The following is a 27423-nucleotide window of genomic DNA, read 5'->3' as shown; positions in this document are numbered from 1 at the left end:
ATCACAATTCACAAAGTCATTGCACGTATTCATGGACTTCATTATAAACATCACACAAAATAATAATGAACGTAAATATTTTATTCAATGGACTTAAATAAACATGGCAGTGTGATTGGCTTGAATGCCACATAATATCCATCAAAAGGTCCTTCTCCGAGGTATGAACTCTGAATCCTCCTCTTCACCTTCTTCTTAATACAAATATCTATAATGATTTGACAACATCACTCAATATAGTAATGATCACACAATATTAAGGAGTTTTGGTAACAACATTTTTTCCCCCCCATCTGAGTGATAATTACAGAATTCTTTTCGTAGGAATTATTGTTATCCAATAGTATTGCCATCCACTACTATGGGGTGAATGGAATTTCGTTAAAGTGAAGGCTTTCCCCTATGTTCTGAAAATTTTGATAAAGTGAGGCTTTCCAGTATTGTGACCTTCATGAATCCACAAATATTGTGACCTTCCAACCCAAAGACATTTCCAAGGTCCCAAATGACATCTCTAGGCTTTTGTAATTTATAACCATGTGTCATGTCCATACTCTGAAGCAGGATGGGATGACAAATAAAAACCATTATTGCATTATTGAAAGTACACTCTTTATGCTTTATCAAGTGGGGATTTCGCGCAAGTTTTGGAACAAAGCCATCTGCATCATTGCCTTCTCATCGTCAACATGGTCACACCTACTCAATAGTACAAATGAACAGATGGAGTTCTCTTCAATACACTACTTGGTTAGCCTTGGTCATTAGTCATCTTTATATTTCTTTAGATGTTTATTTTGAAGTGCTCTATATCTCCTCTTTTCAGTGTTTGCAATCCTCTGGTGACATATTAGGGATTCTTTTGTCCCACCCTCCCCCCTCTACTCTTGACTTTGATATGACACTTATTCCCCCCATAGAATGCTTCCCCACAATCACATATTTTCCTACCATTCCATCTCTTATTACTGATAATCTTTCATATTCACTAGTCGCCAGCACTTCCATAGCCATGATTCCTTGGCCTCACTCCACTTCACCAGTTCTTTCCCTCCTGCTAATCACCCTCAGTGCTATCTCATCCTGATCATCTGCCACCACATGCACCTCTCTCTAATACACTATGCCACCTCCCAACACATTGCTTCCTCCTCACCATTGTTCACATCCTTTCCTAGTCATGAGTATCACATGATCACACCTATCAATCCTTAGTGATCCTTATCCCCTCATTTATTTCTCCCCCAAACATCAACATCCTACACTCTTTTTTAGTTTTACTCCTCCACTTAAACCCCTATTTTTCTGTTTGTCCCTTTCTGACCCTCGATGGCTCCAATTTATCATGGCCATGAAAGATGAATTATATGCTCTCGTATCAATCTTCATCCACCAGGTTATTATCTGTAGATTGGTATTTTGCTCCAAGTTTCATGATGATGGGTCCTTTGATCATTTCAAAACTCGTCGTGTTATTAAGAGTTTTTTCCAAATGGCTAATGTTAATTTCTTTGAAACATTTAATCCAGAACTAAACACACTAAAATCCATTATCTTATTTCTCTCACAATTACTCATGCCCATTGACATTTACATGGATATCTCGCTAAAGTTATCTTCATGTCTCAACCTTGAGGATTCACTCATCCTCAATTTCCCCATCATGTGCGTCATCATTGAAAATCATTATATAGGTTTAACCAAGCTCCTAGATCTTGGAAATTCACTCACCGGTCGCAACTTGGTTTTTTATGGCTCTTGCACTGATTCCTATATCCACTTTCAAGTTTTCCCCTCTTTGGTTGTCTTTAACTAACTTACTCCACAATCAATATCTCTCATTTACCACAAGTTACAGCTTATTCTTAGGTTGTATGGGCCTTACAATACACAACTATGACATCACATTTTCTATCAATCATGCATGTCAACGCGTGCGCAATCCAACATTTGAATGTTGGAATTCCTTTGAAGCACATCTTAAGATATCTTAAATTCACTACTAACTGTGGTCTACCATCTTGTAAAACTAATGATTATACTCTTCCTGCTTTTAACAACGCCGACTATAAAGGCAATGTGATTTATCAGCTCTCCACCAGCAGTCATAGTGTGTTCCTTGGGAAAATCTCATCAGATAGAGTTAGAAGAAGCAATACATGCTCAGTCACTCCAGCACAGAAAGCCGAATACAAGGTAGTTGCCAATGCTATAACATAACTAAGGTTGATGGAGTCATTGCGTGGGGAACTGGGAATCATGCTCCACACCTTGCCCAGGTTGATGTAGACAATCTAGGAGGCCACTTATTTCATGCTAAGACCAAGGACACTAAGATAAGTTTCCACTTTTCTAGAGAAAGTATTTATGCCAAAAACCTGAAATTCTTCTTATTCAGATTTCCCAACCAAACCACAACTGAAAGTTCCATCAATATTTTGAGACCAACCAAGTGACAACTTGATTCGTTAGTCTACTTTCTAAGATTATGGTTGTAGCTGAGTTGACCTCAACGTGAGGGGCACGCCAAGTCAACTAAGCAGTCTTATAAGCTTCTAGAAGTCTGCTGAAATGAATAACGGCAACACATGCCCACACCATCTAGCTGCTGAATGTTAATATGTATAGACAATCACAATAGTTAAAACCCCGCATTGATAAACATCATTCCAATATCACCTTTCTATTGTTTGCAATGTAGTTTATCCCTTTCTTCATCAGTTCAAAATGTTCAGATCAATCTTCTATTTCGGATCTCGAGCTCATGCGAGGATCAACCTGGTAATTCATCAGATCAAATGAATTGCATTCTGATTCTTCGACTCACTCAAAACCAAAATTCAATTGATTCGATTCGATCTGATCCGATCCGATCCACTCTTCGAGGACTACCCAGGGACGAGGCCCTGGGATAACATATGGCTCAGCACCATATCCACAGGGCCGGGCCAGTTGACTAGACCCGGGTCTGGTTTGACAGTGCGGGCCCCACCAGGCACCACCAACCCCCTCATATAAAAGGCTCACCTGTCACCAACTCACCATCAAGACACCCTTTTCTTATCCGGCCAAGGAGAGAGGCGACGAAGAAGACGATGTCTAGCATTCATCCCAAAGCGGACTGCGCCGAGCTCTCTGCTCTCCTCTTCAATCGACTTCCCCTCGATCTCTCGCGGGTTGGTGGATCCCATTTAATGCCGCGGCCGACAAATCTCGCTTCAGCACTGCTTCCTCACCTCTTTACCCACTCGTCTTTCTCGAAACCTGCTTGATCGATCCAAATCGCCATGGGAAACGACGACCTTCCCGTCAATCTCGCCGACGATGGCGTCAATCGCGACGAAGTCAGCAAGGGATCCCGCTACGGGAAGATTACCTGCTTCGCGGTCGCAATCCCCTTCGCGCAGAAGGTAATACGGCTCAAAATCCTAGCCTAAACCCCAACCCCGACCTTGATCTTCGTTTTCTGTCGCAGATCATGGCGGAGATCTTCGGGACGTACTTTGTGATCTTCTCCGGCTGCGGATCGGTGATCTTGAACCTCGGGAAGGGGGCGATCACCTTCCCCGGCGTGTCGATCGTGTGGGGTTTGGTGGTCATGGTCATGGTCTACGCCGTCGGGCACATCTCCGGCGCGCACTTCAACCCCGCCGTTACCATCGCGTTCGCCACCTGCCGCCGCTTCCCGTGGCGCCACGTAGCGCCTTACATCGCCGCGCAGGTGATCGGATCGACATTGGCGAGCGGAACTCTCCATCTTCTCTTCGGGGGGAAGCGCGAGCACTTTCCCGGCACGATCCCGCAGGGATCGAACGCGCAATCCTTCGCCTTGGAGTTCATCATCACGTTTTACCTCATGTTCGTCATCTCCGGCGTGGCCACCGACACTCGCTCGGTGAGCTCTTCGCTGATTTTCCGCCTCCGATTGAAATCTTGATCTTGATCTTGATCATGATCTTCGTCTCCATGGCAGGTCGGCGAGCTCGCGGGGCTCGCCGTCGGAGCGACCGTCCTGCTCAACGTGCTCTTCGCGGGGTGAGTAACGAGATTTGGATGACGGTTGACGGTTGACGTTAAAATTGGCGGGAAATTTGAATTTGAATGTATGGACCTGATGAGTTTAATTGGCGGGATCGCGCAGGCCGATTTCGGGGGCGTCGATGAATCCGGCGAGGAGCTTGGGGCCGGCGATTGTGGGGAGCAGGTACGAGGCGATCTGGGTGTACATCGCGGCGCCGATCGGCGGCGCCATTGCCGGAGCTTGGGCGTACAATCTCATACGCTTCGGAAGTTCGCCTCCGCGAGAGATGGCCGAGAGCGGCTCCTTTCTGCGCGGTCGCGTGAGGGAAATCCCTGCCGATGCGAGCGTTTGAATTCTATACGCGGTTTCTCTGTGCGATTTATTTATGATGCTCGTGTTGACATCCGAGAAAGCGACAGACGAAAATAATATAATCAAGGTGCTTTAGGTCTTCGGCGCACTCGCAGTTTAAAATTTTTTGACGAGAGGGTAGGAGAGGGGATCTGTCTACGTTCTTCGCGTGTCGAACGCCGCGGTAGAGATGATGATGGCGATTCTGATACTCTTGATCGGCCTCTCCCATGGATCGGTCGCGCAGCAGAAGCTCCCTGACAAAGAAGGTGAGTGGCGATTTATGTCACTCGGAATCCTTGATCTTCATCTCTCCTTCCGTAAACTCGCTCAATGTGGCCGAAATTGGATTTCTAGAGCGTAATTAGGGTTACGACGATGCTTTCATGTCGGCGAATTAATCTGTTTTCCTCGCTGAAGATCTGAGATTTGGAGCAAAAGTTAGAACCGAGTTCTTTCTCTGATCATCCCGAACTGGAAAAGAAAGTGCGCGACGGCACGAATCCTTAGGTGGAACTTGCAGTTTATGCTGTTGGAACGCCTCTGATTTCTAGGCTTCTCGTAGTATGAGAGTGTGAGAGAGAGATGGAGGGTGATGAACTGATGATGTATGAATCTCTCGTATGCAGTGGAGGCGCTGCGAATAATCGCTTTGAAGATGCGGATGCCGGAGAATCTGTGGAATTTCAGTGTGGATCCATGCAGCGGGGAAGGCGGCTGGATCAAGGTAGCAACGCCAGCGACCAGAAAAGTCATCTGCGACTGCTCGTTCCAGAACTCGACCGTCTGCCACGTGATCAGCTTGTTCGTTCTTCTCTTTTCTCGCGCTTCTTCGCTGAAAAAATTGATTCAATCCGTCGATCCTGCGGTTGTTTTGGCTCTAATTTTCTTCTCCTTGATTTTCGCTGGTCGTATTATTGCAGGGAGATCACGCGGCAGAATCTGACTGGCGAGCTACCTGAGGAGATTGCCGATCTGACGGAACTCAGATATATGTAAGTGATCTATCCCGGATTTGGGCGAAAATTTACTCAGTTTCCTCGGAGTTGAGTTTTATTAAATTCGCGACTGCATCGCAAAATCCATCGAGAACTTTGAGGAAATAAAAATGTGAAAACAACGGCCGAAACGTCTCATTATGATCAGTAGATGGAGATTATAAATAGCTAAGTCATGGGTAACATTTATTTAGAGTAGTTGTCTTGTTGTTTGGGTCCGTCGCTGTTGCCTTTTTTTCCTTGGAAAATGTCCGTCTGCCACGCTCCACTCGTGACTTAGAAATTGTTGCGATCTGGACTGGGGGACTTGGCTCTTTCCAAAAAAAATGTTGATTTTTGCCCCTGGATTCGATTCATAGTCGTGCAACTCTATCTTTTTCTCTCATTTAACCTTCGTAAGAGGCCAGACTCAAGGATCTAGTCTGAGTTGCTGGAGCAACTTTTATTTTGTTATGTGCCCAAACATTAGATTCAATTTTACGGAACCATAGCTTAATTGCCCGTGTATCAAGAATCTCTGGCTTTCCTCCGACCTATTTTAAGATTTTTTTTTTGTTTGGTGAACTCAGCGGAATAAATAATCTTTTGGAGCCTAAATTCTTGATTTGCAATTTGATCTCATTGAATTTTCGCCTCAACAGAAACTTGTCGCGTAACTATCTCAATGGAACCATTCCTGAAGCATGGGCTTCGCTTCCTCTACTCAATTTGTAAACTTCCTTGCCTTCGAATTTCCAATGTCTGGTCTACCGAGTAACCTTGAATACCTTATGACGCATGTCGGTTGTCCATTTCCCTGGCAGGTCACTCCAAGGAAATCGAATTTCTGGAAAGATTCCTCCTGAGCTTGGAAAATTTCCTGTTATTCAATCTATGTATGTCAACTAGACTTTCAGTGAAATCACATGTGATACTGAAGAACTCTGGTGGGATTTTTCAGAAATCTTGAAAGCAACGAGCTTGAAGGTCATTTGCCGGAAGAGCTCGGGAACTTGATCAGCTTACAAAGACTGTGAGCATATTTCCCTTCAATTAGTGAATTAATTTCCTTTAGATCTTTGTCTAACCGTCGCGCTGATCTCCACATCCAAACTATGAACCTGTACACAAAATAAATCAGTGCCAGTGTGAGCGGTGTGAAAGGAAAACATTTTGATCATGCGCATATCTTTTTTTTTTCATGTCGTGCCAGAAAGAAAACTGATAAGAACTGTAACCAAGTGTTGACTATCTGATAGTGGGTCAAGCAGTCACCTGGATTGGTGCCACCTCGAGAAGATGCCCACCTGTAGCTGCGGCTTTTGGCCATTATTTATATGTCCTGGCAATGATTTGATACACGTTGATTTTATCAATGAAATATTCCCCGATTTTTGAATCCCAGAAATGAAAGAGATCTCCAGTATTGGTCGATAAACTATATCAATAGAAAAATAGAATGGGGGGTAAAAACAGAGATGTAGAGATGCTCCTCCCTCCAAGACGGAGCTTTCCTCCTCTGGTTCAGCAGGCCGACTCCTGCTCCAGTCCCTCCAGCGGACGTAACCGTCTGCTTCAAGATTTCAAGGAAACAAGTTGTACTCCCACTCTCCTCTTTCTTTTGTTTAAATGGGTTTCGTCCCCCCTTAGTCAGTACGTGTAGTCAACGGCCATTGACCGGCTGTCTTCTTGTCAGCAGAAGCCCTATTTCCTTTCTACATTTATGTTTACTTTTTTTTACTTTTTATATGTAAATGTGGGCCCCATACATAAGAGGTCTACTTATTCGCTAGCGCGTTTTAGTAGGCCAAGCCCATTTACTTGTATCTCACTGGTTTTAAACCAGTGAAACCCTAGTCAAAGTCGCCTAGCCAGGGAGCTTGCTAACACTTATGTTATATTTCCTCGAATATAACAGATCTATACCTTTCCCTTGAAGATTCAACTTGACCTCAAGCTGGAAATCTGGAAATATTTTGCAAAAACATTCTACTTGTTCCCATATCACTTAAGTGGTTGGGAGAGATGTCTATTTGATTTGTACTTCCGCACGATAAGGTGTTTGATGAAATTTAAGGATGTCTTCAGGGTACACCTGCCATTCATATTCGTGAGTTAGAAAATAGGGGAATGGCTGAATATGATGAGGAAAGCCCACTGCTTTTTTAAGTAAAGATGCATGAAAGACTAGATGTAGGGTGGACTGAGAGGGTAGATCCACGTGGCATGCTACTGGCCCAATTTTTTGGAGTATTTTGTAAGGTCTGAAAAATTTTGGGCTATATTTTTCACAGGTTTTTTTTGGCTAATGATTTCATCCTGTATGGCCTCAGCTCCACATAGACCATGTCACCTTCCAAGAATTCTTCGTCCCTTCTGTGCTTATCTGCTTGGGCTTTCATCCGTGATTGGGTTTTTGCCAATTGCTGTTTTAGGGTTATAAGAATCTTATCCCTTTCAATTAGGAGTTTATCAATAGAATCAAAAAGTGATGGTGTTGATCCATAACGGGTTAGGGATGGGGGATCTCCGCCATAAACGGTCTGAAGGGTGTTGTCTTGATAGAAGTATGATGTGAAGTGTTTTAATTAAATTCTACCCAATGGAGCCAATTTTTCCACTTTTGGAGTTTTCTAAGGTGAAGCATCTTAAGCAGCATTCCAAACCCCTGTTTGTGACTTCTGACGGCCCATCAGTCTCAGGATGATAAGCGGAGTTGAATTTTAAACAAGTGCCTTGAAGTTGATGTAACTCTTTCCAGAAATGGCATGTAAATAAACTACATCTTACTGAAATGATTGAGTTTGGGATGTCATAGAGCTCGAAAATTTCTTTAGCAAATATGTCAGCAATAATTTCAGCTGAGAAAATGTGCTTGACTACAATATAATGGCTGCATTTGCTTTAACGGTCGAAGACAACCATGATTGAACCAAATCCTTCTAATTTAGGTTACCCTTCAATAAAATCCATGGTTATATCTTCCGAAATTTGATTGCATATTAGTAAGGGTTGCAGCAGCCCTGCTAGTGAGAGAGTCGAAGATTTTTGTTGCTGGCCGATTGGATATTGATTCACGTTCATTTTGATAGCATTTCATACCTGGCCTGATGACCTGTTGAGATATTCTTTTGAATGTCCTGTGGAATCCTCCATGTCCACCGACTATTGAGTCATGAAATTCTTACAGAATATGGGTAATCTAGGATGAATGAGGAGGTAGAATAATACACCCCTTGTAGAGTAAGAGACCCTGATAGGTGGTGTAGTTAGGAAATTCCACACTATTGGTCTCTATGCCTTTTCTTAATGCTCCTAGTTTTGGGTCGTTTCAGACTTCTTGGTCAAGCTCTATTTTGTCAAACCAGTGTGTTACTAATAGGGACTTGCATTCCCCTTGGAGATATTGTTGGGATCTGGACAGCGCATCGGCAACAACATTCTTCTTTCCTGCCTTAAATTGCATGTCAAAATTATAACCCAAGAGTTTTGACACCCATCGGTGATATTGAATTGATACCTCTTTTTTATCTGATAGAAAACGTAGGCTAAACTGGTCTGTGTAGATTAAGAAATTGTTGAACATGAGGTAGTGCTTCCATTTTTGAATAGCCCATACTACCGCCATGAGCTCCTGTTCATATGCTGACTTGAATCGGGTTGGAGAATGAAATGCTTTGCTGAAGTGAGCTGTTGGATGGTTCTCTCACAGTAGTACTGCCCCCACTGCATGTTCCGATGCATCTGTCTCAATGCTAAAAGGCAATGAAAAATTTGGTAATCGTAGCATTGATGTCTCTGACAATGCTTGCTTCAGCTTGTTTAATGATTGATCAGCTTTATCTGTCCTGATAAAACAGTTCTTTTTCTAGAGATCTCTAAGGGGTTGAGCGATGGCAGCATGTTGAGACACAAACCAATGATAATACCCTGTTAAAATCTAGGAATCCTCTCAGTTCTTTCACTGTACTGGGAGTCTTCCACTGTTTGACAGCATCAATTTTGGATGAATCAGTTGATACCCCTTCAGCAGAGATTCCATGTCCTAACTATTCAATGTTCTGCACCCATATTTGCATTTCACAGGGTTGATATGAAGATGATTCTTTGATAATAAATCAAATACAATAGCAAGGATTTTTTCAAGCCGTTGAAAAAAATACCAGTACAAACTTGCGAAGATGTTGAAGAAAATTGTGTTCATTAGGGCCTGAAATGTTACAGGAGCAATTGATAATCCGAAGGGCATCACATTGAATTCAAAATGACCATGATGAGTTTTAAATGCAGAATTATGAATGTCGTTTGTGTACATTCTGACTTGATAATAACCAGATCTCAGGTCTATTTTGGAGACGATAGACATCCAATGTAGTTCTTCTAAAGGTTCATCTACCACTGCTATTGGAAATCTGTTTAGAACTGTCACTTGGTTTAGAGCTCTGAAATCAACGCAGAGTCGAAAACCACCATCTTTCTTTTTGACTAGTAGGGCTTTACTTGAAAAATAACTACTGGAGGGTCGAATAATATTCAAATTTAGTAACTCTTGAATAAGCTCTTCCAGGATGTTTTTATATATATGCGAGTACCTATAAGGTCTTTTGTTAACTGGTTTTGTTCCTGGGATCAAGTGTATCTGGTGATCACAATCTCTGTTTGGGGGTAATGTGCTGGGTGATTCAAAAACAAGTGGGTAGCTTTTTTTTATCCAATAAAGGCAATGGTCAAGATAGAGAGCATGTACCTTAAAAAAAGATCTATATGATGGATAGACTCAACCCATTCTTGGTGCACTTGTTAGGTAACAAATTGAGAAAATCTGAGGGACTTAAGGTCTGGATCAGCTTGTATGGTGTGAATCTTGTTGTTCCTGAAGAAACCCAGACGAGGAGGATGGGTTTGAGAGAAGAACTAGAAAAATTCTCATTAACCTTCTAGGTTCAATAACAGGAGTACATATATGGAGAGTGTGAGAGAGAGAAAGCAAAACAGGGTACAAAGGGAAAGCTAACAGAATGATACGAACCTTGTTGGTTCGTATTGGGAGAAGACGGGAATTGGAGGAAGAAGGCGCCGGGATGGTTGTCGGCGTGCCGGAATGGACTACGGCAGGAAGGGATCGGCGGAGTGGACGTCGCCTATGTGAGGGGTCTGGCGGAATGGACGTCGCCTGAGGGAGCCAGACTCATTCTTGATGATACTTCTTGGCTGCCCTCCTCAAGGGAGGGCTGTTCTATTTAAAGAGATTACAAAAGGTCCAAATGACCTAAATTTCCCTAGTGGGCTAAATGAACAAAAAGGCCTTGATACGTCGGGGTCGTATCACAGAAACAACATATTCAACAGTCCCCCTCAAACTGGTGAGTGGATATCATCCATTCACAGTTTGCCGCACAACACTTGGAAACGCGGGGCAGACAAGCCTTTGGTAAATATATCAGCTTTCTGATGGGCAGAGGGAACATATGATACGCAAAATTTTCCGGACTCAAGCTTCTCTTTGATAAAGTGACGATCCACTTCGACATGTTTAGTCCGATCATATTGTACCGGATCATGGGCGATGTTGATAGCTGACTTATTGTCACAAAACAATTGAGTAGATTGATCACACGACAACTTCAACTCTGTGAGGAGATTGGTGATCCACAATGCCTCGCAAATGCCTTGTGCCAAGGCACAAAACTCGGCTTCAGCACTGGAGCGAGAGACAACAGGTTGTTTCTTGCTCCGCCATGTGATAATATTCCCCCCAAGGAAGGTGCAGTAGCCCGTGGTGGAGCGGCGGTCAACATGAGAGCTAGCGTAATCCGCATCAGTATAGACATCTAACCTAAGGCCACCTTTGCGCTTGAATTGGAGACCAAGACCAATGGTACCTTTGAGATAACGAAGTACACAGTTGACTGCATGCGTATGAGAGGCCTTCGGAGAATGCATAAATTGACTTAAGACGCCAACAGCATAAGTAATGTCAGGATGTGTATGAGTGAGATAAAGCAGCTTCCCGACAAAGCGTTGATACCGTCCTTGATCAACTGCCTCCTCGTGTTCCCCCAGAGAGAGCCGATGGTTCACCTCGATTGGAGTAGGAAGAGGTTGGGAGTCCGCCTTTTCAAGCTCATGAAGAAGATCAGTAATATATTTCCGTTGGCAAAGGAAAATCCCAGTCGAAGAGTAGGCGATCTCAATGCCAAGAAAGTACCGGAGTACGCCAAGATGTTTAATGTCAAACTCACCAGCAAGATAAGTCGCCAATTGAGCGGCAGCCTGCGAATCACTTCCGGTAATAATAATGTCATCCACGTACACAAGAAGGATGGTGACTCCCTCGGACGTGGAATGATGGTAGAAAAGTGTATGATCACCATTGCAGTGAGAGTAGCCAAATAAGGTCATAGAGTGCGTAAAACGACCAAACTAAGCCCGAGGAGATTGCTTTAAGCCATAAAGGGCCTTCTTGAGACGGCACACCAAGAGAAGAGTCGAAGGGGGAGGCACATAACCAGGAGGCAAGGCCATATAAACTTCCTCATGGAGATCGCCATGAAGAAAGGCGTTCTTGACGTCGAATTGTTGAAGAGGCCAGTTGTGATGAGCCACAAGGGTGAGAAGAAGACGAACCGTGTTCATCTTAGCCACAGGAGCAAATGTCTCCAGATAATCAACACTAAATTGTTGAGTATATCCCTTAGCCACAAGGCGTGCCTTGTACCTCTCAAGAGTGCCATCGGACTGATATTTGACAGTGTAGACCCATCGACAGCCAACGAGGTGCTTGCCAGACAGTAAAGACACCAGATCCCATGTCTGATTCTTATCCAAGGCAGCTAATTCCTCGTCCATAGCACATCGCCAGTCAGGGGAGGCCAATGCTTGAGCCACAGTCTTCGGAATGGCGATGGAATCGAGACGGGTAAGAAGAGTACAATAGGACGGAGAGAGGCGAGGGGAAGAAAGATAATTGGCTAACGGGTATAAAGGAGTGGAGGTGCATTTGCGAGTGGCTTTGCGAAGGGCAATGGGAAGATCATCACCCGAAGGAGGGGGGAGCGTATCAGGAGTGGATAATGACGGAGGTGTCGGGGCAGGAACACGCAAGAGGGGAAGCGGACGGCGATGGTATGTGGTGCCATCAAATTTAGAGGGAGGAACCAAATGAGGAGAAGGAGTTGAAGATGGTCCAAGGAGTGGAGATAAGGAGAAAGGTGGAAGGGGTACAAGGAAATCCAGGGAATCAGCACATGGAGAAGAGGAAGGAGAGGAAGACGAAGAAGAAGAATAAAAAGGGGCGGATTCGTCAAAGGTGACATCTTTGCTGACAATGAAGTGATTAGTAGAAGGATGGTAGCACTTATACCCTTTTTGATGAGAGGAGTAACCCACGAAGACACATTTGAGCGCCTTAGCGTCAAGCTTGTCCCGAATAGGGTGACAATTAGGGACGTAGCAGGCGCACCCAAAGATCCGGGGAAGGAGGTTAGTTTACAAGGAAACCATAGGGTAGGCGTGATGGAGGGCATCAATTGGGGAAACATGAGAGAGGACACTAGAAGGGAGACAGTTGATGAGATGGACGGCGGTGAGAGAGGCCTCGCCCCAGAAAAATTTAGGCATATTCATGTGAAGAAGAAGGGGACGAGTGGTGTCAAATATGTGTCGAAATTTTCATTCCGCATGGCCATTTTGTTGAGGAGTGTATGGACAAGAGGTTTCATGAACGATGCCATGGGAGGTGAAGAAGTTGGCGAGGGTGGAATTAACGTAATCACGAGCATTATCAGAGCGGAAACGTTGGAAGGAGGTAACAAATTGAGTTTGGATTAAAGCGTGGAATGAGATGAGAGTTTGAGAAAGGTCGGATTTATTTTTGAGAAGATATGCCCATGTAACGCGAGTAAAATCATCCACAAAAATCACCAAATAGCGTGCACCCGAAACACCCGGAACGGGAGCAGGCCCCCATAGATCACTGTGAATGAGAGAGAAAGGAGACGATGAACGTGAAGACGAATCTGAGGAAGGATATGTGGTGCGAGTGTGTTTAGCTAACCGACATGGTTCACAAACAAATCCGTCCGCAGGACGTCCATGAAATAAACGAGGAGACATAAGTTTCAAGGTAGAAAAAGAAGGATGGCCCAAGCGACGCTGAAGAAGCCAAAGAGGATCAGACGCCGCCGTGGAGAGAGCTACGCCGAGAGTAGGGGCCGAAGGAGAGGCGGGTGGAGGACAATTGAGAATGTAGAGGCCACCGTGGTCTTCAGCAAGTGTAGTCGTCTGCCCCGACACCTTATCACGATAAACACAGGAATTAGGAGTAAAAAGGATGGCTTGACCAAGATCTCGGACAAGGTGATAAAGGTATAAAAGATTTAGGGTAAGACGAGGAACATGAAGGACATGGTTAAGGGTAAGGGTGGAGGACAATTGGACACTTCCCACACCAGCCACAAGAAGGAGAGCCCCGGATGCAGTACGGACGTGATGAGGACGAAGAGGAGTGTAGGTAAGGAAACACTGAGAGAGAGGAGTCATATGGGCGGTGGCGCCAGAATCAACGATCCCCTGTACAGTGGGAGAAAAAGGTGTACCTTGATGAACGAGTGAAGTAGAGTCCGTTAACTTGGATTGAAGAAGCTGGCGAAGTTGATCGATTTCATCATGACGAAGCTGGGCGACCTTTGAAGATGTGGCGTCAACAGTTGGTGGAGCAGGTGTTTGAGGTATCTCGGGAATTGGCGTAGGAAGAGTCATAAGCTGCCTGGAGGGATGTGGAAGATGAGTCACCAAGTGGCTTTGATGGGCATTCTTCCGTTGGAGCTTGTAATATGTCTCCTTGGTATGGCCTTTCTTTTTGCAATAATTGCAGAAAATAGAGGAGTTACCAAGAGAAGCATGGCCTGGAGATGCCGTCTGCTGGAACGGGGAGTTCATGTTCGGAGACGACACCTTAGGAGAGGACATATGCGGAGGCACCGCTGGGACGGATGTATGTCGAGAGCTCCCGAGCTGTTGAGCAGCCATTGCCGAGGGTGGTTCGGAATGGAAGATGCCGAGGCGAGTTTCCTCCATCTGAACCTCCACCAGTGCTTCCTTCAGGGTAGGAGCCTTCTCCCGATGAAGTAACTGGCTACGCAAAGACTCGTATTCAGGATTCAGTCCCATGAGGAATTTGAAGACTCGAAGCTGGAGAACATATCCACGGTCAACCAAATGAGGGTCGTTGGGCATATAGGTCCAACTCAGCTCAAAGAGACGACAACTCCAAATGATAGGCCCGAACAGAGCGTGGACCCTGGGTCAGGTTCGTAGAGCGAGTAACAAGGTCATAGATAATGGCCAAGTTGTTCCGCTTTGAGTGGGATTCTTGAGTGGCGTCCCAGATCTCCTTGGTGGAGTTGAAGGATAGGAATTCTGCAGCATAGGTTGGACTGATACTGTCAAGCAACCACCGGTGAACTACACCTTCAACATCGAGCCAGCGCTCGTGGTGAGACGCAGTGGAAGACGGCGGATCTTCCGCAAGGTGCTTCATGAGTTTCCCTTTCAAGGTAATTTGGACATATTGACGCCATTGAAGAAGATTCAACCCAGTGAATCGGAATTCAGACGGCATACGTGGCAGGGAATAATGCCAAGAGGTCAACTCAGATGAGTGAGGTGGCAGCCCTGGTGGCATAGTGGCAGCGGAGGTAGTAGAGTCAGAAGATGCCATAAGGTGACGTTGATGAGATACTCCGATTTTAGATGGAGGAATCCCGACAGCAGATCAACTTCAAGAGACGGACCTAGCTCAATGAGTTTTTTTTTTCTTCCCAGAAGATCACAGATCTTGGGATGAAGAAACGGACCTAGCTCAATGAAATTATCCTCTTTTTTTTTTTTTTTGAGACCGAGCTAGGTCGAGCAACGGAAATGGCGGCCGATGGAGCAACGGAAATGGCGGAGCAAGGTCGAGCTAGGTCGTGGTGGGCCGCCGACGAAGCTAGGTCAAGATAGGTCGTGGCGGAGCTAGGTCAAGCTTATGGTCATCGACGACGAGCTGAGGAATCAATCTGGTGAGGCAAAGGTCGCCGACAACAAGCTTGACGCTGAGAAATGGGGCTAGGTCGAGCTTATGGTTGCCGACAACGAGCTGAGAAATTGATGACGAGCTGACGAGAAGACGCTGAGAAATCGAGACTTTGAATCAACAAAGTTCGATCAGCAAGGTCGTAGAGCTTGTGGCTCTGATACCATGAAGAAACCCAGACGAGGAGGATGGGTTTGAGAGAAGAACTAGAAAAATTCTCATTAACCTTCTAGGTTCAATAACAGGTGTACATATATGGAGAGTGTGAGAGAGAGAAAGCAAAACAGGGGTACAAAGGGAAAGCTAACAGAAACAACATGTTAGACAGTGAGGCCCACTTAGGGCCCATTAAGCCCAGTCAAGATTGCATTGCTTCATGTTGTAAGGGTTGGGCCCATGTGTTATAAATGGGCCCAACCCACTTTCCTTATTTCTCAGTCTATGCCCTAATATGACCGTTGAATCCAACGGTCATATTCTCTTCCTCCGAGCCCTATAAACCCAGAACTGTACATGCTGTTTTTTGATTTTGATTTTTCTTTGAGTAAAAAGGGATACTTTTGTTCTCATCTTTCTCCACGATAGTCATTCGATCTATCATGGTATCAGAGCGCGATTGAAGGGTCCGTTCTTTTTTTCCCGTTCGAAGTTGAAGATTTCCGGAATCCTTTCGGGAAGGGCAGTTCGCCGATCGACGGCAGTGCAGTTCGTTTTTGTTTCCGTTCGAAGTTGAAGATCTCCGGAATCCGTTCCGGAAGTGCAGTTCGTCGATCGCCGGAAGTGTCGTTCGTTTTTTTTTTTTTTTTCGATTCGACGTCGAAGGTCTCCGGAATCATTTCCGGAAGTACAGTTTGCCGTCGATCATCTCCGAGAAGTTCGCCGGAAATCTTACCGGAAACCGGCAAGTTCCTCTCCGGTCTCCGGAATCTGGTTCTGTGGAAGATTGGGTGTCACTTTCTTCTTCGCGGGGCATCCTTCAAGATTGACTTCAGTTCGATTCTGCTGTCGACGGGGCTGATCGAAGACCTGTTCGGCGGTTGAGTCTCAAGCACTTCAGAAGGTATTGACTCGCTCAAGGAGTCCCAAGTACTTCAGAAGTACACCGGGTCACTCGTGCCCTCACTTTACGCATCTACATAGATTGTTTTTGTTGTGGCTTTTGAGGTGTTGAGTCCACATGGGGGGCAAATCTAGATCCAAACAGGTGGAACAGGATCTAAAAAAAGAAGCTGAGCTATCATCCATACTTCAACCCATTGATACTTCGCTCCAAATCAGGCCAGTTTTACCTGATTTGGATATGAAGTACAACGGGATTAACGGACAGAAGTGGATAACTGTGGCTCAGCGAACACTTGTAGCAGCACGATTGGGCAGACATCTGACAGATGATCCTCCCCATGAGGATGAGTTTAAAATGTCTCTATGGATCCCTGAAGAAGCACTAATCGTAAATTGGATGATTAAGAATATGGAAGAAGAGCAGAGAGATGATTACATTCTCATAAGTTGCGTTCGAGATCTATGGGAAGAGATACAGAAGTCATGTGCCGAAACCCATAGTGATTATCGAGTGATGGATTTGCGCGACCAGGAGCGCACACTGAAGCAGGGCAGTTTAACAATTTCGTCATTTGCAGCTAAGCTCAAGGCCATTTGGCGAGAGCTTGACCTCCTTTGGCCGACAGGAGACAAGACGTCTCCCTCGTACCTACGGGAAGTAAAATTTCGTACTCTGACCTTCTTGATTGGTGTGAATCCTGAATATGAAGGCCTGCGAGGCCCATTGGTACATCGAACGATTCCCGACTCTCTCGAAGCAATTTCAGAACTACAAGGTGCAGAACGCCGGAGGAAGCTGAATGCAAAAGGAGAAGAGCCCACGCCCCCAGTCACAGTCGCACATTTGGTGAAGAAAGGAGAACCTCGGAGCACCCAGAGCCCGGCTGTCACCGCTTCATCACAAAACACCAAGTCTTCCACGGTTCCCAAGGAAGGTAACCCCTCAGAGCCTATGATTTGTGGGTACTGCAGGAAGGAAGGACATATCAAAAGGGATTGTAGAAAGTTAGCCTGGAAGGAGGAGCAAATTCGAAGGGAACCTGGAATCCGGGGCAGCAGAAGAAAGCCTACATGACTACCGAAGGAGGAGAAGCCACTCCTGCCCCGAAGGAGAATGAGGGCAGTGAACTTCAAAAGTTGATTCACATGCAGTCCGAAATGAACAAACTGATCCAGAAATTCAGCTCTACGGCCCTGGCCAAATCAGGTGAACACTATGCTTTCACAACTTTCTCTAATAATACCTCAATATCAGATCCATGGATCCTAGACTCTGGGGCGACAGACCATATGTCTCCCAAGAGAACCATTTTTAAAACTTATGAATCAAATCTGTACAATCACAAAGTCTTCACTGCTAATGGAGGGATCCTAAAAGTAGCAGGGAAGGGATCAATCCAAGTAAAAGGTCAAATTCTAGAAAATGTATTGCATGTCCCTGATCTGAAAGCCAATCTGTTATCTTTGACAAAGCTAGTTAATGATACAGGTTGGCGCTTTATTCTTGACACAGATCTATGTTTTTTGTGTGAAAAGGACACCGGGAGGAGGATTTTATCTGTTAGAAGGGAAGGAGGACTTCTTCTACTAGACGAAGTGGAGGAAGGGGCCCAGATCATCACTTTCCACACACAGAGTGCAGACAGGGCTGTACTCCTCCACCGAAGACTAGGACATCCATCCTTTCATCTCTTGAAACAAACTCACCCTACGTTGTTTAAGGGGATTAATGTTGAAACTTTGATTTGTGAATCATGCCAATTTGCTAAGCATAAACGAACTACCTACGCTAGAAATGACCATAGGACTTCCGCTGCGTTCGATTGCATACACAGTGATGTATGGGGGCCATGCTCTACCATGGGACTCCAACATCATAAGTGGTTCATCATCTTTATTGATGATTTCACTAGATATACTTGGGTATATCTATTGAAGTCTAAATCTGAAGTACCGTCAGTAATTTTCGCCTTTTGCTAAATGATTCAGAATCAGTTCAGTAAAGGGATTAAGATTTTAAGGACAGACAATGCAAAAGAATATTTCAGTGGAGAAGTAAATAATTTTCTAGAAAGAAAGGGAATTATACATCAATCCTCATGTGTACACACCCCTCAGCAAAATGGTCTTGCTGAGAGGAAACTCGGACATATTATGGCTGCTGCCCGAGCTCTGTTATTTCAAGGGAATTGTCCCAAGTTTTATTGGAGTGAAGCAGTAACTACTGCTACACATCTGATAAATCGTACAGCATCTAGGACTCTGAATTATAGTGCACCTATAGATCTCTTGTCTAGGAATTTCCTAATATCAACTTGAAAACTAACCTGACGTCCAAGGTCTTTGGCTGCCTAGTATATGTTCATGTTTTTAATGCAGGAAAAGTGGAGCCTCGAGCCATCAAATGCATCTTTATTGGGTATTCCTCTACACAGAAGGGGTACCGCTGCTACCATCCCAGCTCAAGGAAGGTGTTCACACCGCCGACGCAGTCTTTGATGAAACCAAGACCTTTACGGTGAAGCCGACAGAATTGAAGGGAATCTGGAAACCATAGCGGAAGCAGGCCAGCTCAGCCAGGAGCCAGGAAACCAGAATATTGGTCTCTCCCAGCCTCCACGAACCGCAAGGAAGCGCCCACAATGGACCCGACCTTCAAGAAGATGAAGATCCGCTGGCAACTGCTTAAGAGGAAGACCAACCAAATAGTACAAGTCCTCAGGAAGAAGAAGATGTTTCGGGAACAGCACAGCCTGTGGATAATGATCCACAGAATGCCGTAGCACCAACCAACAATGGTTGGTCCATTGCAGTCAGCAAAGGAACGAGAGAATGCACCAGCAAGAAGCGATATCCAGTAAGCCATTACGTCTCCTATTCTCGGCTCTCCGTCGAATACAGTAAGATTATCTCTGCCTTAATGGCAGTCACTACTCCGAAGAATGTCAAGGAAGCATTGGCATCCCCAGACTGGAAGACAGCCATGGATGAGGAAATGCAGGCCTTAAAAAGAAATAATACCTGGGAAATGGTACATCTACCACCAGGGAAGAAGTTAGTAGGCAGCAGATGGGTTTTCACACCAAAGTACCATTCCGATGGTACGATTGCCAGGCTGAAGGCCAGATTGGTGGCACGAGGGTACACTCAATCCTACGGGATTGACTACACCGAAACATTTGCCCCAGTTGCAAAGTTAAACACCATCAGAGTCTTGATTGCCCTAGCAGCAATACTTGATTGGAAGCTCTACCAGTATGACGTGAAGAATGCTTTTCTACACGGAGAACTGGAGGAGGAAGTCTACATGGCGCCGCCCCCTGGATACTTGGATGACAAGGATGTTAGTCGGGTTTGTCGTCTGAGAAAGTCGATATATGGACTCAAGCAGTCCCCTCGAGCTTGGTTCAGTAAGTTTTCTAACACTATGACTGCAGTAGGGTATAGTCAGAGTGAGGGGGATCATACATTGTTCATTACACAACCCGGATGGAAAAGTCAGCATTCTTCTGCCTATGTCGATGATATTATCATCACTGGAAATGACACCATGGAAGTTCAGAAACTTGAAGTCTATCTGGCCAAGTCCTCTGACATCAAAGCACTCGGACCCCTCACTTATTTCTTGGGCATTGAAGTGGCCTACTCAAAGTCAGGTATAATACTGTCTCAACACAAATACATCCTTGATTTGCTAAGGGACACCGGAAAATCAGATTGTCGTCCAGTTGCCACTCCCGTTGACGTGAATATAAAGCTTCGAGCAGAACAACATGCGCAGGACGCACCCGTGGACAAGCACTCATTTCAACGTCTCATAGGAGACTTCTACTTGAATCATACTCGTCCCGACATTGCCTTTGCAGTCAATTCCTTAAGTCAGTTCATGACTGACCCTCGGGAATCTCATCAGAGGGCAGCTGATCGCGTGTTAGCATATCTTAAGGGTTCTATTGGTCAAGGTCTACTCTTCAAGAAAGGAGGCACTCCCACCGTTGTACTGTATACCGATTCAGACTATGCAGGTTCATTTGAGGACAGTCGGTCAACCTCCGGATATTGCAGTTTTCTTGGGGGAAACCTTGTAACATGGCGCAGTAAGAAGCAAAAGGAAGTCTCGCTATCAAGTGCAGAAGCCGAACTTCGGTCACTAAAAAAGGGCGTGTGAAGGTATGTGGCTTAAGGGCATTCTCCAAGACTTGCATTTGTTCCCTGGAGAGGGGATGATCTTATACTCAGATAGTAAATCGGCCATTGCGATGGCTAAAAATCCGGTCCAACATGAACGTACTAAGCATGCTCGGGTAGCCAGACACTATATCAAACAAAGCATCGATGAGGGGTACATTGTTCCCCACTATCTTCCGACAACAGAGCAGGTTGCCGATCTCTTCACCAAAGGCATTTCAGGACCACAGTTTCAAGCACTTGTGTCCAAGTTGGGAATGTTTAACATCTACTCCCAACTTGCGGGGGGGTGTTAGACAGTGAGGCCCACTTAGGGCCCATTAAGCCCAGTCAAGATTGCATTGCTTCATGTTGTAAGGGTTGGGCCCATGTGTTATAAATGGGCCCAACCCACTTTCCTTATTTCTCAGTCTATGCCCTAATATGACCGTTGAATCCAACGGTCATATTCTCTTCCTCCGAGCCCTATAAACCCAGAACTGTACATGCTGTTTTTTGATTTTGATTTTTCTTTGAGTAAAAAGGGATACTTTTGTTCTCATCTTTCTCCACGATAGTCATTCGATCTATCACAACATATTCAACAGTTCCAACATATCTTGAGCATAAGGTAATGGTAATTACAATGGAACCGTCCCAGAGTTTTCAGCCAAGGGATCCTCAAAATCACGTCCAAGTTGCCTAAAGGAAAAGGAATAAAACTCTGCTTGAAAGATAAGGGAACTTGTGATTAAGGCAAATCCCTTCTGTCTGCCTGCAAAATCCGTCACCTAAAATAATACGGAACTTGTGATTTAGATGAATTTGTAGGCTGTGTCTGGATTAATTATAGACTGATAAAATTATGGGTGCCATAACTTGAGTGATCCATACTTCCGGTGTGTATTGTTTGCGATACCCCTTAGAAGGACATAAACGCCCTGCCGTATCTAGGACTCTCATCCATTTGCCTTAAATCTTCTTCAGTGATAGGCTTTTCTTCCTCATCTACATCTTCCTGAAGCATATAGATAACTTATTCAGGCACCTATGATCAGGTGCATACCATTCATTGCAGTTGTAGCATAAGCCTTTTTCCCTCCGTTGCAAAAATTCTTCTGTAGATAGACGAGAAATTTTCTTCTCGTTCCCACGTTGAGGCAGCTCATTTTTGATAGGATTACGTACGGTTCTGGACTGCTGATTCCACTGTTGATTTTGACCATCTCCACGATATTAATAATTTGCCCGCTGCTGGTTATAGGTGGCAGCCCTTTTTGGTTCCTGCTGTAATCGGAACTTGTTCTTGATCTTCAACCACAGCTAAATTGCTTTCAGGTTCCATGGAATAGTCCATAATTTCTTGTATTCCATAAGGTTTAACTCAACCCTGACCTCTGGCTTCAGCCCCCTTAGATATGCACTTTCATGCATGTCAGATGGTAAATGAGAGAGGAAAGCAGCAAGATCTTTGAACTCAGATCGAAATTCTGATACGGTTCCAGTCTGTTAAAGATTCATAAGCTGAGTACACAGAACCGTATAATAAACACAGAAATTTTACCTCCTTTCTTAATGTTGACGAAAGATTAGCCTATGTTCAAAGCTGAAATTCTCTTCTGTTTATATGAACCACCCCTGGCAGGGCCCTCCATATGCAGAGAAACCAGCTGTAGTTTTTCCTCATCTCAATTCAGCCACATTTGCGCGTTTGATTCATTGAAATAGGGCAAATCACCTTTATGAAAGACAGCTTTCTGATTTGGGAAGGGTTCTTGGTTCAGTTGCATTCGGCCATGTCAGCTCTGCTGGAGCAGAACAGACCAGCAACCAGCCTTCACATTTAGGGTTTCAGAAAGGAAAAAAAACCACTTCAAATTCGTGCTCAGAGTCACGGGTTTAAATACCCATGACTTACATTGTAGGCTTGGGCCCGGGCCCAGGCCTGAGTGGTCCCAATACTCGGCCCGGGTCCGGCGCGAGTAAAAGTGACTTAATTCACATAAACAATGAAATAAAAGATACAATAAGGGGCTCTGTTTAACAAGCCATACTTTGGCATGTCTCCTTGGACGGCTTTCAATGTTGAGGCAGAGTTAGTTTCCAATTTGGAGTTCATAGCTTGTAGCTGCTGTAGAATATTTGATCATATTTCTGCCGTAAGTGGAATTTCGTCCATCTTTGCCTTCCCACGATCTTCTTGGTCTCCCATGGTCATCAATATAGTATGTTCTCTTAGCCTAGTTGTAGATCCGAACCTGGTTGTGATACCAGGTTGATAAATGTTGATCCTATCAATGAAAGATTCCACGATTTTCAAATTTAAGAAACACAAGAGATCTCCAATGTTGGTCGATAAACTAGATTAATAGAGAAATAGAATGGGGGTAAGAATGACACAGAGATGAAGAGATGCTCCTCCCTCCAAGACGGAACTTTTCTCTGGTTCAGCTCGCTGACTCCTGCTGCTCCAGCCCCTCCGGCGGAGATAACCGTCTGCTTCAATATTTCAACAAAACAAGTCGTACTCCCACTCTCCTCATTCTTTTATTGACGGGTTTCATCCCCTCTTAGTATGTGTAGTCAACGTCCATTGATCAGATGTCTTCGTCTTTTATATTTCCTCGAATAGAACATATCAGACTCACGTGTTAATTCACGCTTTCCTCCAATAGTAAGTTGTGATAAGAGGTCCATGAAACATATACTGAATCAAACGTGGGTTCTTCAAAACTGAAGGTCGTCTTTGGCCTGAACTTATTTCAGTGTCAATATTAATAAAGTTTAGCAGCCCTCATGAATTTGATAAACGTTAATATCCTTGGTGTAGACTTCTATCGTGTGATGTAATTCATAGGTCGAGGTTTGTGAGATTCAATCGGATTGATTTCTTTTATCTAAGGTCACATTTGATGCGAGCCTCTTGTTTCATGATGGGATTTTTCTTTGAGATCCACTCGATTATTGATTTATTTATTGAGATGCATCTTGAGTAGTATGCTATATCAAACATTCATTTGCTGTTCTTCACTCACCTACGCGTTGTGTGATTCTTCCCTGCAGGTTTATTTCTGGAAATAAAATTACCGGGGAGCTGCCGGCCTCTTTTTCCCGGTTAACAAACATGACGGATTTGTATGTCACTTCCTATTTTATTGCGCAAAGACCACAGAAATATTGAAACAGTTTGACCCGAAAATGTCTCTTTGCAGTAGGATAGATGGGAACCCTATCACAGGCCAGATTCCTGAATTTATCCAGAAATGGACAGGAGTCAACAGAATGTATGGGAATAATTGCGATGTGTAAATCATGATATTTTTTCTTTGTTTGGTGAATTAATAATCGAGTGGGATTTTAATTTTCAGAGACATGCAAGGTACTTCAATGCACGGTCCTATTCCCTCGAGCTTTTCTTTGTTAAAGAACTTGACTGAATTGTGAGAACTTCGTCTCTCTTTCCAAGTCCTCTTGGCAACTGATCTCGACGCTGATAATCCTGTCTGATATTTTGTCATCTTTCCAGGAGGATATCGGATTTGTCTGGACCGAGTATGATGTTTCCTCCATTGCAGAATGCAAAAGTTTTAACAGAACTGTAATCCAAACAAATCATGAATATGTTCTAGTCAATTTCAAACCATAATTTATGAATTGGATAAATCTCAACAGATTTGTGTAAATGACAGGGTTTTAAGGAATTGTTCGGTTATTGGAGAGATCCCGGGGTACATGGGGACCATGGAGTATCTCAAAGTGCTGTAAGTTTTGTCATCTGAATGCTTCTCACTGTCGACACCAATGCGAGATACAGTTCATACATTTTAAACAAAGTGCTCTTCTTCTGTGTTTCAGAGATCTGAGCTTCAACATGCTTACAGGTCCCATTCCAACCACCTTTGACTTGCTCCGGAGATTGGAATACTTGTAATAAAGACAATAACTTGAACAGTGGAAATCGTGCGTTTCAGAAAGCACTGCCTAACATTGACATTTTTTTAACCCAAAGGTACCTGACAAGTAATATGCTGACCGGTGTTGTACCGCCATGGATGCTCGGAAACAGGCAAATTAACAAAATAAACATGTGCGTACTATATTCTATAAATTTGGCCTTTTTTTGTCCGTGCCTCCACTCTTTCGTGTACTAGTAGCTCGTCATTCATATAAAAAACATTACATTGACATGGACATGTTATCATTGTGTTAACTGTGAGGCCGTGCTTTCTTGTTTGTAGGGATGTGTCTTCTAACAATTTTACGGGTCCTCCTCTCACTTATTGCCAGATTGGAAATCTGTAAGATCTGCTTTATCATATTCCAATTCATACCTTTTCCAGTATTTCATGACTTTTGAATGACCCTGTAGGAATTTGGTTGAGAGTTTTTCTTCTTCAGAAGACAACGCGTAAGATCTCTTAATTCCCTTCACTCTTGCTTATACCATAACTCAGGAACTTCTTTTTTCTTTTATTAGGATCCCCGTATGCCTGAGGAGACATATACCTTGTCCAAGTAGGCCACAATGTGCGTATAAATTTGTTGCAAAAAAGATTACCATCAAGCTGAAATATCTTTTTGTGTACTTTTATATCTCTCTGATATCTAGCTCATTTCAGACTCTTCGTTGTATATAAACTGCGGAGGGCCGAAAGTCATTGTTGATGGCCATGAGTACGAAGCTGACACAACAGTTATTGGCACGTCTACCTTCCAAGAGGTTAATGGAAAATGGGCATATAGCAGTACTGGTGACTTCATAGCGGACGAAAATGCCGAGTACATACAGAAGAACACATCCATACTTCAGACGAATAATCCAGCTCTCTACACAGAAGCACGGCTTGCGCCTATTTCTCTAAAATATTATGCTCTGTGCTTACAAAATGGTGATTATTTGGTTCAACTCCATTTCGCTGAGACTCTTTTTACTGCGGATGAGACATTCGCAAGCTTGGGACGGAGGTTATTTGATGTCCTAATACAGGTTAGGCTACTTTTTTTCTTATCAGTGTTCGCTGTATAGCAAATAGCCTGTTTTTTCGTTTTCGGAAAACTAGAGCTTGACTAAATTCTGAGGAAGAAGTTCAGACTTCATTTTTCACTTATTAAACACATCATTTAAATTGTCAAATGGAATATTTTCTCTTTATTATCGTGCTTACGCGTTCGGAGACTGCTCTCGTATAAGGTTTTTTTTTTCCTGAAACATTAAAGGGTGCTCTGGTTCAAGGTAGGAGATCGAAATATCAGTAATGTCGTCTAATGTGGGCATGTTTGCTTAGCTTGAAATAATAAATATCTTGGGCAAAGCGGGAATAAATTTAACAATGTAAATCTAAATGACGTCAAGGAAGAGATCTTCGTAGAGAGTTTCGTTCTCTTATATAAATTGCAAACCCTGAGTTTTTGAAATGCGAATTTTCAGGGCAAAAGAGTTCTGACAGATTTCAACATCGAAGAAGAGGCCGGAGGGCCCGGGCGTCCAATCATTAAAAATTTTACTGTCTTGGTGACCAGTAACACTTTAGAAATCCAGTTATATTGGGCTGGAAAGGGTACCAATAGCATCCCTGATAGAGGATCCGTATACGGGCCCCTGATATCGGCTCTTTCGATCACCCATAGTAAGAAACTTTCTCAGAGACGAAGATTTTTCCTGAAATGTAATGTTATCTAATCATAAGTTTTTAATATGATCTTAATCTCCTTCGTACAGAATCCAGGATCGATGCTGGCCGGAAAGGTTTATCCATTGGAGCTGTTCTAGGGCTCGTTGGAGCGTGTATTGCTTTATTTTTGTTCATTTGTCTCTACACCTTTTTCAAATGTTGCCCGCGCTGGCTGCAAATTGGAAGAACAGGATACCAGTCCAACATTCTACCAGGCAGGTCGACGCACATCTTTAGCATAGACCAGATCGAAGCGGCAACTGAAGGATTCGACCCGGCAAACAAGATCGGCGAAGGAGGTTTCGGATCTGTTTACCGGGTAAATTGCGGGCCTGGCCCAGCTCCTTGTTCCCTCTGACAACCCATTATTCTTTTTTTTCCTCAACAAATAACAGATAAATGTAGGGAAAATCTGACTTTTGTATGCAGGGTCTTCTGGAAGATGGAACTCAAGTGGCGGTTAAACAGCTCTCATCGCAATCAACCCAAGGAAACCGCGAATTCGTAAACGAGATCGGGATGATATCGGCTTTAGAGCATCCAAATCTGGTGAAACTATTCGGATGTTGCATCGAAGGAAATCAAATGCTCCTGGTGTACGAGTACATGGAGAACAACAGCCTCGGTCGCGCGCTTTTCGGTACCCACTCACTCGCCATTTCTCTATCTTAAATTCATCTAGTGTTCGCCGCTGACGATGACGAAATCGTCGTCCTCTCTCGTCCTCTTCAAAACGACGACGACGAAATCGTCTCGTCATTCGTTCCTGCGGAAACAAATCCTCAAATCTACGATCTTATTATACGTTTATTTTTGCGGAATCCAGGTCAAGAGGGGCAGAGACTGAGCCTTGATTGGCCCACGAGATACGCGATTATCTTGGGGGTAGCGAAAGGCTTGGCTTTTCTGCACGAGGAATCAGGGCTTAAGATTGTTCACAGAGATATCAAGACGTCAAATATCCTGCTCGATAAGAATCTCCACCCCAAAATCTCTGATTTCGGGTTGGCAAAGCTCTATGAAAAGGAGCACAGCCACATAAGCACGAGAGTGGCTGGAACTGTGTAAGTTCTCAGGCTAAGAAATCCCTGCATT

General features: G+C 44.2%; 2 protein-coding genes across 2 annotated transcripts; both read left to right on the top strand.

Moving 5' to 3' along the window:
- The first annotated feature begins 3070 nt into the window (after positions 1–3070).
- On the top strand, positions 3071–4472 carry LOC144703026 (aquaporin NIP1-1-like). Its single transcript, XM_078575099.1, has 4 exons — positions 3071–3410; positions 3476–3895; positions 3974–4035; positions 4142–4472. The coding sequence occupies exons 1-4, from the start codon at positions 3288–3290 to the stop codon at positions 4371–4373; spliced, it is 837 nt and encodes a 278-aa protein (XP_078431225.1). The 5' UTR covers positions 3071–3287; the 3' UTR covers positions 4374–4472.
- A 27-nt stretch (positions 4473–4499) lies between these two features.
- On the top strand, positions 4500–27396 carry LOC144703023 (putative LRR receptor-like serine/threonine-protein kinase At1g53430). The gene is made up of 21 exons (XM_078575097.1): positions 4500–4641; positions 5002–5176; positions 5296–5367; positions 6012–6080; positions 6174–6245; positions 6311–6382; positions 23720–23791; positions 23869–23940; positions 24025–24096; positions 24183–24254; positions 24346–24417; positions 24512–24583; positions 24666–24743; positions 24895–24954; positions 25026–25064; positions 25134–25183; positions 25276–25643; positions 26085–26283; positions 26376–26647; positions 26758–26968; positions 27155–27396. Exons 1-21 carry the CDS (start codon positions 4563–4565, stop codon positions 27394–27396), a joined length of 2490 nt encoding a protein of 829 aa, XP_078431223.1. The 5' UTR covers positions 4500–4562.
- Positions 27397–27423: the final 27 nt, after the last annotated feature.

This window comes from Wolffia australiana, chromosome 5 (assembly GCF_029677425.1).
Source record: "Wolffia australiana isolate 7733 chromosome 5, ASM2967742v1".
Lineage (NCBI taxonomy): Eukaryota > Viridiplantae > Streptophyta > Magnoliopsida > Alismatales > Araceae > Wolffia > Wolffia australiana.
This window is presented reverse-complemented; position numbering and strand designations above follow the sequence as displayed.

Excerpts from the sequence above, each read along its gene's own strand:
- LOC144703023 (XM_078575097.1), top strand. The coding sequence starts at position 4,563 with ATGATGATGGCGATTCTGATACTCTTGATCGGCCTCTCCCATGGATCG. Across the intron at positions 5,368-6,011 it reads CTGACGGAACTCAGATATAT|AAACTTGTCGCGTAACTATC; the intron begins GTAAGTGATCTA and ends TCGCCTCAACAG. Across the intron at positions 24,584-24,665 it reads CTCCGGAGATTGGAATACTT|GTACCTGACAAGTAATATGC; the intron begins GTAATAAAGACA and ends TTTAACCCAAAG.
- LOC144703026 (XM_078575099.1), top strand. The coding sequence starts at position 3,288 with ATGGGAAACGACGACCTTCCCGTCAATCTCGCCGACGATGGCGTCAAT. Across the intron at positions 3,411-3,475 it reads CAATCCCCTTCGCGCAGAAG|ATCATGGCGGAGATCTTCGG; the intron begins GTAATACGGCTC and ends TTTCTGTCGCAG. Across the intron at positions 4,036-4,141 it reads CTCAACGTGCTCTTCGCGGG|GCCGATTTCGGGGGCGTCGA; the intron begins GTGAGTAACGAG and ends GGGATCGCGCAG.